Genomic DNA, 14,498 nt, shown 5'->3' on the forward strand with positions numbered 1-14,498 from the left:
ACGTCTTTTTTTTTTGCACGTCGCGGGAGGTCACCGGTCAGGTGATGCGTATTCGCGACATGTCACATTTGTGTCGGGTGTCTAGTTTTGTCATTACCCATATCTTGCCAACTCGCTTAGTTCATTATTGTCCTTTGATATACGCCGATATCCGGTCCTACAATACCTGCGATCTTCATGATCAGCAAATTTCTCCTGGGCCTCGATATTTGGCATGAAATTCTCAGTTATTTCGAGGTCTCGTTGGAGGACGATGACGAAATGCTTATCAGGGAGAAAAGGAAAGCGATGTTTGCCATAGCGCTTCTCTCACCGAAGCTCACTGAATTGGCTTTGGATGCCTTGTGGAAGAATATGACGACACTCGTCCCGATCGTCAACATTGTCAACTCGAATCATGAACGTCTCGGTTTTCACATAGCAAATGGGAGGGGATGTTGGGTAAGTTATAATCGCACAGTCTTCAACAAGTAGCTGAAAGCATCGCTCCAGCGCGCCAGTATCTGTTACGGTGTGGGAGAAACCGAAAGGTTCCTTGATGATCTTATCAAACATTTAAGACGCGTCCGGGGTTTTCGTGTCAAGGTCAGCGAGAAGGAACTCGAGTTATGGCAAATCCTTCACACTCTTCTTATGCCTCGCTCTATGGTGTACCTTCTTCCCTGCCTGCAACGCCTTTCTCTTGTTAGTGCCGACGATCCTCAATCACATCCTTTTCTCGCAGTCATCTCTTATATTTTTGCACCAAGCCTGACGTCAGTTCGCGTCGAAGGAAGCTGGGGTTCCTCCTGGAATACAGTACAACAATTCATGAATTCCCATCACACACCGAATCTTTCCCAGCTGCATTACTTGGATGAGACTTTGGACGGTTTCCTTAGTGGGGTTGGACACTTAAGAAGTCTCCGATGTCTTACTCTTCATGAAAAACATCGGTTTCATCCATTTTCGATCTTCAACGAGCTTGTATTGCTTTCTTCGCTACAGAAGCTTGCCATTGGCATTCAGATGCATGATGATGATCGCGAGGATCCGTCAACCAAATCACTCACTCTTCCTGAACTACAGCATCTTCAACTCAAAATTGGAACCGCGGAAACATACGATCCGTTCTTTCGACAAATGGATTTTCCTTCTTTGCTTACTTTGTCGCTCGACATCTGTCATGCCTTAACACAGGAACCTCCTTTGAGATCAATCATCGCTGCATATCCCAACCTCCTCTACCTGACTTTGCGCTGTGCCAAGACGCAAAGCCATTCATATCAAATGACTGCGAATGACTTGATGTCAATTGCTAATGTGTGTCGACTGCAGAGCTTAAAACTGGTCAACATTCCGCATAAAGTCAGATGGAGAGATATTTTCACACTGGTGAAGTCGCTACCAGCCCTTCACTCTCTAGTGATCATGGGGCCCAGAATTATGTTTTCGGTAAAATTGCTGATCTCGATTTCCCAATTTCCCAACCTCCGTTATATTGAACTCCCACTGGATTTCTCATACCTGGTGGATTATCTATTCCCAAAGGAGATTCAGATGTCACAGTCTCCCAGTGAATTGCGGAAAATTATTTCCACCCGCTCAAAAGGAATACCCAGCAAATCATCTGCAAAAGTGATTTTGGTCAAAAACATACTTTTTTTATTTCCGAAACTAGAGGAGCTTGGCGGGACGGGTGCGTCTATGGAGGACCTACGAGGTCTATTCGAGGTGGTGAAGGATATGTTTTATAAACCCACAGTAAGTCGTTCACTAAGTAATGATTCTACTGCCTTACAAGTTATCTAAATCAGTGAACACTGCTCTCGAGGTTCAGTCTTATACCTGCAAGTTGAACGTGATGTCGATGTAATAGATGCGTACACTAATTAAAAATTACCTCTAATGTATTTATCCCTCCAGCAAATTGATTGTGTGGCATAATGTGTCATTTTCGTCAACGGCGTCTCATTGAGCTGCCACTAGGTTGCCCACTTACCCGTGTTTAGCCGATTTCAATACACCGCCGACGTGTCTTAAAGCTTAACCCTTGGTCATCCTTTGCTCAAGTTTCGAGTTTTTCCGGTGGAACGACAAGACATACATTCAGCTGTCCTTCCTTCCTGCAGAGAACTGTTCTATTTCCATCGACCACTGTGTTGCAGCACTGTACGATCCAATTCCGGTTTTACCCAGAAGCCGGGTCGGGGATTCGAAGATTTAGCTTGATAGTTGATGTTGAAGTGTTCTATCAAGAAGTGAAGAGCTGATGATGTCAGTTGTGCCACGTCTTGGCAACCGAAGATCTTTCGTCCACTCTAGTTCACTTTGCAAGAGGTCAGGTGACGCGGTTTCAGCTATAAGGCCGTGTTTTAGCTTTTGTCGCACCTACCCCTTACCAGCTCGGGCACTGTCTTCGACTCATCTTCTGTTTTGATAGGCGCTTATACCTAATCATAATATACCGTCTCCATGCTCGACAATTTTCTTACAAGTCTGGACGAGTGGGATGAAATTCTGAGCTATCTTGAGGTATCGTTGGAGGACGATGACGAAAAGGTTGTCAAGGAAAAAAGGAAGGCAATTTCTGCCATAGCGCTTCTTTCGCCGAAGCTCACGGAGTTGGCTTTGAATGCATTATGGAAGAATATGACGACACTCGTCCCGATTGTCGAAGTTGTCAACTCAGATGGTGAATTTTTCGATTATCATCGTGTTTTAAATGGAAGGGGTTGCTGGGTAAGTCATATTCGGTCAGAGTCTTCATCAAGTGTTAAACATTTCACCTCTAGCGCGTCTGCGGATCTGGAAATAACTGAAAAGTTCCTCGATGATGTCATCAGAAATTTAAAACGCATCCGTAATCTTCGGGTTCAGGTCAGCGGAAAAGAACTCGAGCTGTGGCAAATGCTCCTTGCCTTCCTTATACCTCGCTCCATGGTGTACCTTCTTCCTTGTCTGCAAACCCTATTCCTTGCCAGTGCCAACGATCCTCAATCACATCCTTTTCTCGGGATCATATCTTATATATTTTCCCCAAGCCTGACGGCGATTACTGTCAGTGGGTGTTGGGGTACGTCCTGGACGACAGTACAACATCATATGAACTCGCATCACCTACCAAATCTCTACCGGCTGCGTTACTTGGATGACACTTTGGAAAATTATCCTTGTGGTATTGAACGCTTCACGAGTCTCCGATGCCTTGTTATTCATGACGAGGAGCAGTTTTATAATCTTTCAACGTTAGTCGACCTTGCGCCGCTAAATTATCTACGGAAACTTGCCATCTCTATTCAGGTTGACGATGATGATCTCGAGGACCCTTCAACTCTATCTATAATGCTTCCTGAACTACAACATCTTCAACTCAAAATTGGTAGCGAGGAAACATACGATCTTTTCTTCCGAGTGCAACTCCCCTCTTTAATTTCTTTGTCGCTTGAAATGCAACATATCTTGGAGCAAGAACTTCCATTGGGATCAATCGTCGCTTCATATCCTAACCTCTGCGATCTGATTCTGCACTGTACCGAGATGGAAGATCATTCGTACATAATGTCTGCAAACGATTTTATGACAATTGCACTGGTACGTGGAATGAAGAGCCTAAAACTAATCAATATTCCACACAAACTCGAAGAGAGGGATATCTTCTCGCTGGTGAAGTCGCTACCAGACCTTCACTCTCTTACGGTCACGGGGCTGGAGACCATATTTTCGGTCGCACTGATAATATCGATTTCCCAATTTTCCAATCTCCGTTGCATTGAACTTCCTCTGGATTTCTCACTCCTGGCGGACCACAGGTCATCGGAAAAGATGTCTCAGTCTCCCAGTCAGATCCGGAAACTGATTTCCCCTAATTCATCAGGAATACCCGACAAATCATCCGCAAAACTGGTTCTAATTAGAAATGTACTGCACCTGTTTCCGGAACTGGAAGAATTTGGAGGGACTGGTGGGCCTATGGAGGAGTTGCGAGACCTCTTCCAGGTGGCAAATAATATGTTTATACATTGAGTAAATCGTCCACTAAGCTATCAATTCTACTACACGTTGAACGTTCCTTACAAGTTGTCGAAATCAGTGAGCGCTAACCTTATTGTAAAAGTTCCGTGATTTCAACAATTGATTGCATGCTACGACTGGGTCTCACCAACCGCGTCTTAGCACTAGTTTGCTTGTAGCGGCATATAAATGCTGAGAAGAATAATAATAAATAAAAATAGACTGTGTCAGGCAGGTGTCAGGTGACGTGTCTCTACCTTTCGTCGCATCACTACTAGTAACTTTAGTTCACCTTTTGATATCTGGCCCTAACATACCAGTACCAGCCCCATGTTTAACAAAACTCTCCTGTGCCTCGACGTTTGGAATGAGATTCTCAACTATTTCGAGGTCTCGTTGGAGGACGATGGCGAAAAGGTTGTCAAGGAGAAAAGGAGTGTGATGCTCACCATAGCGCTGCTCTCACCCGGGCTCACGGAGTTGGCTTTGGATGCATTGCGTAAAAATCTGACAACACTTGTTCAAATTGTCAACAAAGCCAATTCAGGTCTCGATTATCATGTTTCAAAGGGATGCTGGGTAAGTGATATTCACTAATGTCGTCACCGATTCAGAGTATGCTGAGGATATCAACCCTAGCGCGTCTCTTACGATTTGCAAATAACCGATAAACTCCTCGATGATCTCATCAGAAATTTAAAACGCGTTCGTAATCTTCGAGTTCAAGTTAGCAAGAAAGAGCTCGAATTGTGGCAAATGCTGCATGCCCTACTTGCACCTCGCTCTATGACGCACCTGCTTCCTTGCCTACAGACCCTCTCTCTGGTTAGCGCCGACGATCCTCAACCATATCATTCTCTTGCGGTCATCTCTTATATCTTTGCACCAAGCCTGACGTCAATCAGTGTCAGAGGGTCTTGGGGTACCTCCTGGGGTACAGTACAACATTTTATGAACCTGCATCATCTACCAAACCTTTCCCGGTTGCTTTATTTCGATGAGAACTTGGCCGTTTTCCCTCGCGGTATTGAGTGCTTTACAGGGCTTCGACACCTTACTCTTCACGATGAACATGAATTTTATGCGTTCTCGGTATTGACCAGCTTCGTATCATTCTGTGGTCTACAAGAGCTTGTCATCTCTATTAGTTATGGTGATGAAGATAGAGCCACGGACATGTCGAGTACGCGGCTGACGCTTCCTGCGCTACAACATCTTCAGCTCAAAAGTGAAACCAGGGAAACCTCCGATATCTTCTTTCGACAAGTGAAACTCCCCTCTTTGGTTTCTTTGTCGCTTGGTATCCAGCACGCCTTGGAGCAAGAACTTCCTCTGGGATCAATGGTTGCTTCGTATCCTAACCTCCTCTATCTGGTTCTGCACTGTATCGAGACGGAAGGTCATTCGTACAGAATGTCTGCGAATGATTTGATGTCAATCGTCAATTTACGTGGAATGAAAACCTTGAAGCTGCTCAATATTCCGCACGAACTCCAAGAGAGGGATATTTTCTCATTGGTCAAGTCTTTACCAGTCCTTCACTCTCTTGCGATCTCGGGGTCGGAAACCACATTTTCGGCAACACTTCTTGTTTCGATTTCGGAATTTTCCAACCTCCGTTGTCTTGAACTTCCCCTGGATTTTTCACTTTTGGTGGACCACAGATCATCAGAAAAAACGTCAGAGTCTCCCAGTGAACTGCGGAAAATCATTTCCCCCGTTTCAAAAGGAATACCTGATAAACCCTCCGCAAAAGTGGTTCTGACCAGAAATATACTACACTTGTTTCCGAAATTGGAGGAATTCGGAGGGACGGGTGAGTCGATGATGGAGTTACAAGACGTCTTTGAGGTGGTGAATAATATGTTTCACAAACCTTCAGTAAGTCATCTTTTTAAGCTATCAATTCTGCTACAAACACCTTACGAATTATCGAAATTAGTGAACGCTGCATTCGAGCTCGATCTCGTCCCTGCAAGGTGAATTTTGCCTTATGATTTACGTATTTTTCCCGTATAATCGGTCTTTATACTACAAATCTTTACTGCTAGTGTATGGGAATTAATTGCGTGGCGTAAAATATCGTAATCAGAGGGCTCGATGACACTTTGTCTAACAGATAGGATGCTGGTAACTGATGCATGCGTGTATCAAGATCAACTGCTTGGCATGGGCAATATGCATAAAACATCAATAGCCTCTCGTTGAACGTTGAATTGCCGCTAGCTACCCAATCGTTGGCTTTAGCCATTTTTGGGCCAACTTATTTAAGATTCACCGATATATGTCTCCACAACACTTAGATTCATCCTCCATGATCCCACAGTGAGACAGGTGTGTAACATACTCGTGATCCCGTAACATTTTTGTTCCACTTGTCTGAGCTTTCTTCCAAGGCAGTCGAAGTACCTCTTCATAATTCATCATTTCACCCACCTTTCGGGAACACCACTTACACATGTCCAAAACATTCATCCACTCCCTGGACGTTTGGAATGAGGTATTAAGTCACGTTGAGGTATCGTTAGAGGACGACGAGAAACGAATAGTCGAAGAAAAAAGGAAAACGATTCTCTCCATAGCGCTTCTCTCGCGAGAGCTCACGGAGCTAAGCTTGAATGCACTGTGGAAGAATATGACAACGCTTTCCCCGATTGTTACCGTCGCCAATTCTGGTGGTGAATCTTTCGAGTATGATTGGTCGGGTTCTTGGGTACGCAAATTATACACGATATTTGACAAACATCATGAAATTTTTCGGAAACTAGCGCATCACTGAGCAGCTGGAAGCAACGCCTGATTTTATCAATAATCTCATCCAAAACCTGAAGCGTGTCCGCAATATTCGCGTTCAGATTAACAAGAAAGAACTCGAGCTGTGGCAAATTCTACATGCCTTTCTGGCACCTCACTCCATAACCTACCTCCTTCCCTGCCTGCGAAACCTATCTCTCATCAGCCCTTTTGGATTTGGATCAGATTCATTTATTGGGGTCATCGCCTACGTACTTGCACCTAGCCTGATATCAATAACTATGACAGGACAGTGGCCCGAGGGTGCCTCGTGGCCGACGGTGCAACATTTCATGAACTCACACGCATTACCGAATCTTGAGGAGCTGTCCTACGTAGATACAGACTTCAATGATTTCCCGAAGGGTATTACGCGATTAACAGGCCTGCGGAGGCTGTTCTTTGATAATGAAGTAGGGTTTTATCATTTCGACTCATTGGAAAGCCTTGCATCACTTGGCCGTCTTCAAAAACTCACAATACCCGTTAATGAATTGCAGTTCGAAAAAACCTCGCCCATCTCGTCCACGTTCCATAGTCTACATGAACTGAAGCTCCTGACTGAAAATCGAGAAACCTTGGACCTGTTTCTTCAAAAAATCAAACTCCCTTCTCTCACTTCGCTGGAGATTATCATGGAATGGCCTTTGGACCAGATGCTCGGCCTGGATTCAATCAACTCAAGATATCCTAAACTCGCACACCTTACTCTCAGTTGCTTCGAAGTATCTGGTCATTCCTATAAACTTACCATGGACGATTTGATGGCAATCATCAATGGACGTGAAATCGAGAGTATCAAGCTGAACGATGTTCCACACGCGCTGGGGGGAGCAGATGTTGTTCAATTGGTCGGCCTATTGCCCAAGCTCCACACGCTTGTAATCGTGGATCCGAAAGAGATATTTCCGGGCACGATCCTAACCTCACTCTCGCAGTTCTCCAGCCTCCGTCATATTGAGCTTCCCTTGGATTTCTCGCCTCTGACCAATGACCTGCTATCAGGAAAGACATCGCAGTCTCGCAATTGGCAATTAGTGAAATTTGCATCTCCTCATTCAGTAGGGCTACCCGACGACGCGTCTCGGAAAGCGATTCTGCTGAGAAACATGTTACACTTGTTTCCGAATCTGGAGGAATTAGGAGGGCAGGGACAGCCTATGAAGGAGTTGAGAGACATCTTTGAGGTAGTGAAAATAATCTTTCACAAACCTATACTGTAGGTAGTTTAAACCGATACATTACACAAGTAGTAATGAGCATCGGAGTAGCGATAGTCAAAAATTGACATTCAATTAAGGCTTCGGGTTTGAGAATGAGAAATGATTAGGTATAGCTCCAATAAATTTGGCTACCTCTATATTTCTACTACTACAGGCCGAATATTAAGTTTGCCTGCGGCATGACATTCTGTCCGGTATGGTGAACGTTTTCATATCACTGCTGTTGCGGTGTAATGCCCGCTGATAGGGGAATTGTGAACAGAAAATGTCTTCATCTCTCTTATTCTCGGGGGTTTGAAGGACTTACGAGCCCTTGAGAGGATAGAAATTTGTCAATGAGCGGCGCTGGCCTTTCATTGTCATTTCGTATTGACTCGTACGGTACATCGCCGTTTGCGAGTGCCAGCTCAAAGTATACATTGAATATCCAAACACATTCTTAGCGCATGAGCAATCCCATGAAACCCAGTCATGAAGCGCATATGATACGAAGTATGATCTCAGAAGGGCGATATAATGGAATTGAAAAAACTAATACTGCATAGTCACATCACTTGGCGACTTTGCGTACAGCTTTGGTGACTTTTTCTTTGAATAGTACAGCGAGCCATCTGTGAGACTGTACTCGAAGAAGGTATGTAAATAGATAAACCGATAGTAGCTATATATGTACGTCAGTTGTTTTCAAGAAAGTACAATTGAAGAAGAAAAAACAACTCACATTAAAGACGATATATGCCCAAAAAATTCCGAAATCCCGCCAGTGGTTCTCGTAGCGTATATTAAAATTAGGTCCCATCCATTCATCCGTCGTGCGAGCTGAGCAATAAAGGCAAGAGTTAAGAGCAGTAGGGTTTGTAATGTATCCGCCAGAGAGTCTAATGAACTCTTGGAAGAACGCTCCGCATTGCTGGCCCGAAGGAGGGTCGACGGAAACTAATTCCGTGGGTGAGCAGTTGATGTCCATACGACCAACGGCTAGAAGAAAGAATGAGCGTTTGAGTTGCGTTTCACCTCAATATGCTTACACTGTCCGAGCAGCGCTGAGATAAGATATGTATATGGGGAAAGATGGTACATCCATCTCCACCACCCGAGCTGACGATAAGGTTGTAGTACACCATTACTGTTTTGTGTATCAATATATCAGAAAAATGGAGTAGAAGCTATTTCACGCACAATGTCAAGACGAATGTGAAAAAGAATGAGTAGAGTAACCCTGCAATTTCGGCATTTGGGCTCGCAGAAGCAACAGTCAGAGCAAGTGTCGTCCAAAAGAGAGGAAATTGAACACCGTAAACGAAGTATGTAAAGGCAGCACGAGAGGTCGCGAAGCCGACTGTCCAGTACCAGCAGACGAAAAATATAGATGCCCCGATTATGTTCCAAGGAATTTCACAGAGCAGCTGGGCGGTAGTAAGAGCTGACCAGTGGTACATCCGACTCGGCCGTTCGCGGATTTCATATATATCTCGTGTCTAAGAAGCAATTAACACCTTTCTTTCGACACAAAGCAGCACCTACATTTATGTAAGGCACATGAACTTGTCCACCAAGAGGTGCACTCTGCATACGTGAGCCAAAATCCTGTCATGAAATGTCAAGTATACGTACCAGTACGGTGCCCATAAAAATCGCCTATTGGGTAATCAGTGAAAAGATCCACAACACCAACAGTCTTACTCACGAAAAGCTTATCCTGGTTTTGTTGAATCGAAGTCCCAGATTTAAAAAAGGTAAACCCAATGAAAAGGCCCCCGATCGTGTTCAGCATAAGTTTGGAAAGTAGGTATGAGGGGTCTCGCCAGTAGCTTGCATATTGCCGTCTCGTGAGAATCTGCGCCTGAAATATCCAGGGAGTTGCATACGATCCATGAAAGGACCTCTCGACTGGGGGGCGTTTACGACCTTCTGTGTGTATACGATTGATATCGTCTTCAAGTTGTTCATGTTCATGCGAATTGAGCCATGCTTCATGCCAATCGCGATCGGCGACAGCAGTTGCACCTGCTCCGATAACTTCAAGTATGTACTCCGCACTGGAAAATTGTGGATCATTGATCGCCCAACCACGGAACAAAAGTGAGGAGGACGTACGGGTTTTCTCCAGGCTTACAGACTCTGCCACCCTCGCCCTCAAAATAACTGATTACTGAAGAAGCATCTTCGCCAATGTCACCAAAGTATACTGTCTGACCGCCTTTGCGTAAGAGCAGAAGTCTGTCAAAAGCCTAAGTACAAAATGAGACCGAGTACTTCGAGAGCAAAAAGATCTTACGCTAAATAGTTCTGCGGAAGGCTGAAGCCAACTTATCAGTAAAACAAGTTGTCGTCAGTATAAAGCCGTACCTGATGGATACTTCACAGGCGATGTTAGCACTCTCCAAAAGAAAAGGGAACAAAGTGAACGTACGTGCATAGAATAGCCTGCCCAGTATCCGCCAGCTGTCTCAAGAACGATACAATGGCCCAAGCGCTCTGCGAGTCTAATCCAGAAGTCGGCTCGTCCAGGAATAGCAACAAACTGGGCTACACGATTATCCGTCAATATCTCCCCAAGCGGAGATGCCTAAGGACACACCTTGGCAGCAAGCTCAACTCCTATCGTCGTTCTCTTCTTCTGCTCCACACCTAACGATCCTATAGCAGCATCTGCGAAGGGACCAAGACCACACATATCCAAAACTCGATCAGCGCTGAGTAGGTAATATCTTATGAGAACAATTTCTTCAGAGGAATGAAAAATGCGCTCACTAAGCATCCTTCTCTGAGACAGGGACGCTGGAGGGTTGTCTTAATCTCGCAGAAAACCTCAATGCTTCTCTGACACTACTCGTTGGTTCGTGAGTGTCCATTTGTTGACAATACCCCGTTTGAGCTTGAAAGTCGGATGGAAGTGGGTGCCCGTTGAAGAACCGGTCACCGGTGATAACGCCAGTATCGACACGTTCCGCAAGGACGTTTAACAACGTAGTCTAAGAGAAGACGTAGTTTGAGAGAGAGAAGAATTAGAGATGCAAGACGACAGCGATTTTCTTTTACTCACTTTACCAGCCCCAGACTCTCCCATCAACGCCGTTAACTTTCCTGGACTCACAAAACCAGAAACATCATCCAACAACTTCTGTCTGTTTCCACCTCCAACAGAAATAACATAATTCAAATTCTGCCACGTGAAAGTGTTCGTCATTGGTGGTGGATTCTTCAACAAGGGTTCTTTTACTTTTCCCTCCTTTGCTACAAGCGTGGTTTCCTCATGTTCCGGAGCTTTTTCGCGAGCCATATCCCCCCTATGCTGTCGATGTGAACCAACTCTCTTTTCCGGATCTGAGGGAGCAGCCGATGCTTCAGCCTCCGCTAGAGGACCATTTGAATCTTTATCCTTTGATCTATTGACGAATTGAACAACTGGAGTCGACCTCGAAGCGCGGGTGTTGTATTCTGTAAAAACGAGGAGACAAAAGACGAAAAAGATACCCCAAGCGCATAGAATCGCATAATTCTACATGAACGACGTAAAATCAGACACATCCAACAGAGCGCGTAAATGTAGAAGAACTTACCCGCCAAATTTGACCGAATTCATAGCCAAACGATTCACTAACGTATCGCTCGCCACTAACCGTAGATTGTCCTGCTTCGGCACCAACTATGGGACAAACTTGATTGATGAGTGAAATGCCTTCATACCCAGGACCTGAAGGGACGAGCGATGAGCATTGTCCATTCAATGTACGAAATTCGTTCGCCATGAGCGAGCTGAACGCGTAAAACACAGGCTATAAACCCCTGCATTAGTACTAGTGAACCTACTTTTGTGAACGTTTCAATAGAACGCACATTAATCCAAGTGATCCACTTCAAAGCGCCAATCATTTGCGGTCGTGGAATTTGAAAACCTGTATATAATGATAGTGCGAGGATGACAACACCAGCGACGGCCTGTGCGGGAGCTGCTCCAGGAAAAGCCGCTGCCAATGCGCGAAAGAAAGCTTTCATAGTAAGACCGATCGTAACAAGGAATACGTAATACGTGCTGTAAAAAAAAACCAGCGAAAAGTCGCAATCAGTACAAACAATCTTATTCAGCGCCTAAGATGGCTTACAAAAATTGCCAAGCACTAGTTTGCAATCCCGCCACGAAATAGATGATTATGGCAAAGACAGTGATGGTGATTACCGTGAAGGGAATGTCAACGAGTGTCATGGCGAGTGCTTCGACCATGGGATGATACATCGCTGCTTGATTATGACGAAGAACGATTGGGCGTTGGGCAAACAAAGACGGAATTTCGGCCATACTGAAAAGACTTGGTGCGAAAACAGAGCTGCGCACAATTCGTTGGTGAGTGAACAAGGAATGAAAGCAAAGAAAACATACAAGAAAAGGACACCACCACGAGAGAAGTAGCCACTGGTTGCATCCGTCAGGCGAACGAAAGTCGTTCCTATGATTACAGCCTGTATAGTGAAAACCCTATCGCAAGCATAATAAGTAAGGTTCAAGAACAGACATGTTAAGGACTGACGCTGTCGTCAATATTTGCGAGAAGTAATTTCCCTTCAATATCTGTATTCGACGGAGCATCACAATCCGCACTTGCATCGGTATCGAAATGAGATATGGACTCTAGAGTTTGAACTTCTAACTTTGTCTTCGCGTAGGAGTGAAGGGAAGACATTACCTTGGTTCTTGCGTGTCTCGCATGTTCCGCCTTTGAACTCTCCCTGTATTGTATGGCCAGTTCTTCTTTATCCACATACGCTCTTCGGTAATCCTCCATATCATGTAGATTTTGCTGCCTAATTTCGCTATTCTCGTAATACTCAGCAAACTCATCAGCCGTCCTCGGTATTGGTATTCTTCTTTCTTCTCTAATGCTCTCCTCGCTAGTCCCAAACCTTCTCTCAGTCCGCTCATCCGGATCCGTTACACTGACCAAAAAATCCGGTGTGGTTTGTCGGTTAGCAGGTTGGTATCCCATATCAATAAAATACTGTCTTGCTTCTGACGCCGGTCCATAATATGCCATACGACCTTCGTATATGACACACACTTTGTCGAACATTTCGTAGAGAGATTCGCCAGCTTGGTATATTGAGACGATGGTTGATACGCGAACGAGATCAGTTGCAATCCGAAGAGCGCGAGCGAATTCTAGTGCCGTCGAAGCATCAAGACCTCTCGTTGAGCTGAGTATCACGCTTAATTAGAGTACGCGTACTGTGAAATGTAAAAAGCATTGACTTACTTGTCCCATGACGTGATCAAGCTTCTCGTAGCGAGAGTCTCACTTATGCTAACCCGTTTCTTCTCACCACCACTTACACCCCTGATGGCGGCATCTCCTACTAGAGTATTTTTCGCATGTTTGAGTCCAAATATTGTCAAATAGACATCAGTGATAAGCCTTGTGTACTCCTTCCTAGTCATTTCTTGAATCCTTGGTTGAGGAGCACGAGTTTTCGCTGCAAACCGGATAGTTTCATCTACGGTAAGAGTGGGGAAAAGAATATCATCTTCAGGACAGTATTGTACGTCTCCGCGAAAATGTTTGTCTATTTCACTTGGCGAGAAAGAGTCGTAGTGAACTTGACCGGTAACAGCATGGTATTCGGAACGACGATTTGCGAGCATTTTGAGAAGAGTAGTACAGCCTGATCCAGGACGGCCGAGGACAACTAGGCAAAGAGTTGAGAAAACACAAATGGAAGAGTATACAATTGAGGAGAACGTACGCAGCATCTCACCAGGCCGAACTACACCTTCAAAGTTGGTGAGAATATTGCGCAGGTGCGGGTGTCTGATGGATTGGATGGAGCGAATGAGATTCAGCGGGTTGAAGATAGAACCAAGGGTCATTTGGTAGCTGGCCGACGCGCCGAGGCCTACTACACCAAGATCTTGAAAGAGGACACCGAGCTGTCGCGTTTTGATCTCCGCTTCGTCTTTCCTAATATTATCCTCAACAAAATGGCCACAAAATAAAGACAAAATGGAAAGCTCACTTTCTCAGATATGTACGAACAGCTCTCTCAAAATCAAATTGATCCCCCACCTGTATTGTTTCCTCCGTCGCTTCCTCTTCTCGCTCTTGTTCGTCTTCTGAAGGTAGAGGCTCGCCGTTAGACACATGGCTCAGGGCTCTCGATAGTCCGCGGACACCTCTGGGGTCGAAATAATCTATGTTGACATGGCTCTGTGCCCGGCACAGTGTACCCAAACGTTCTTCATCTCCTTCATTCGTCAGCGCATGGTTAGGCGATAATTTCGATGAACGGGACGTTCCCGCTTGATGATATCTCGTAGTCCGCGAGGCGCCGACGGGAGACAGGCTACTCGACCGAGGCGGAGATTGTCCAGCAACAGAATCCTCGTTATGCATGGTGCAACGGCAGACGTTAATGTTCGAGTTCTAGGCCATGTCCAGATAGTGGGGCCTATTATCCTAGGAGGACGCCGAGACAAACGGACACCGGCCATTAGCA

At 45.2% G+C, this 14,498-nt stretch overlaps 5 protein-coding genes across 5 annotated transcripts; 4 read left to right on the plus strand and 1 right to left on the minus strand.

Annotated features, from left to right (window-relative positions):
• Nucleotides 1-177: 177 nt before the first annotated feature.
• Nucleotides 178-1,791, plus strand: AGABI2DRAFT_121008 (hypothetical protein; the record flags this gene model as incomplete). The annotated part of the gene is made up of 2 exons (XM_006454996.1): nt 178-441; nt 493-1,791. The coding sequence occupies 2 exons, from the start codon at nt 178-180 to the stop codon at nt 1,789-1,791; spliced, it is 1,563 nt and encodes a 520-aa protein (XP_006455059.1).
• Nucleotides 1,792-2,454: 663 nt separating this feature from the next.
• Nucleotides 2,455-4,005, plus strand: AGABI2DRAFT_121009 (hypothetical protein; the record flags this gene model as incomplete). The annotated part of the gene is made up of 1 exon (XM_006454997.1): nt 2,455-4,005. The coding sequence occupies one exon, from the start codon at nt 2,455-2,457 to the stop codon at nt 4,003-4,005; it is 1,551 nt and encodes a 516-aa protein (XP_006455060.1).
• A 318-nt stretch (nt 4,006-4,323) lies between these two features.
• AGABI2DRAFT_121010 (hypothetical protein) lies at nt 4,324-5,976 on the plus strand (the record flags this gene model as incomplete). The annotated part of the gene is made up of 2 exons (XM_006454998.1): nt 4,324-4,572; nt 4,633-5,976. The coding sequence occupies 2 exons, from the start codon at nt 4,324-4,326 to the stop codon at nt 5,974-5,976; spliced, it is 1,593 nt and encodes a 530-aa protein (XP_006455061.1).
• Nucleotides 5,977-6,451: 475 nt separating this feature from the next.
• On the plus strand, nt 6,452-8,009 carry AGABI2DRAFT_121011 (hypothetical protein; the record flags this gene model as incomplete). Its single annotated transcript, XM_006454999.1, has 2 exons — nt 6,452-6,706; nt 6,762-8,009. 2 exons carry the CDS (start codon nt 6,452-6,454, stop codon nt 8,007-8,009), a joined length of 1,503 nt encoding a protein of 500 aa, XP_006455062.1.
• A 550-nt stretch (nt 8,010-8,559) lies between these two features.
• Nucleotides 8,560-14,395, minus strand: AGABI2DRAFT_121012 (hypothetical protein; the record flags this gene model as incomplete). The annotated part of the gene is made up of 22 exons (XM_006455000.1): nt 8,560-8,670; nt 8,731-8,987; nt 9,038-9,135; nt 9,189-9,487; nt 9,534-9,575; nt 9,624-9,647; nt 9,697-10,048; nt 10,107-10,240; nt 10,288-10,308; nt 10,359-10,368; nt 10,423-10,538; nt 10,591-10,705; nt 10,764-10,984; nt 11,056-11,511; nt 11,573-11,788; nt 11,850-12,045; nt 12,116-12,337; nt 12,391-12,470; nt 12,539-13,202; nt 13,262-13,691; nt 13,749-13,963; nt 14,019-14,395. The coding sequence occupies 22 exons, from the start codon at nt 14,393-14,395 to the stop codon at nt 8,560-8,562; spliced, it is 4,656 nt and encodes a 1,551-aa protein (XP_006455063.1).
• Between the last annotated feature and the right edge of the window lie 103 nt (nt 14,396-14,498).

This window comes from Agaricus bisporus (assembly GCF_000300575.1).
Source record: "Agaricus bisporus var. bisporus H97 unplaced genomic scaffold AGABI2scaffold_10, whole genome shotgun sequence".
Classification (NCBI taxonomy): Eukaryota; Fungi; Basidiomycota; class Agaricomycetes; order Agaricales; family Agaricaceae; genus Agaricus; species Agaricus bisporus.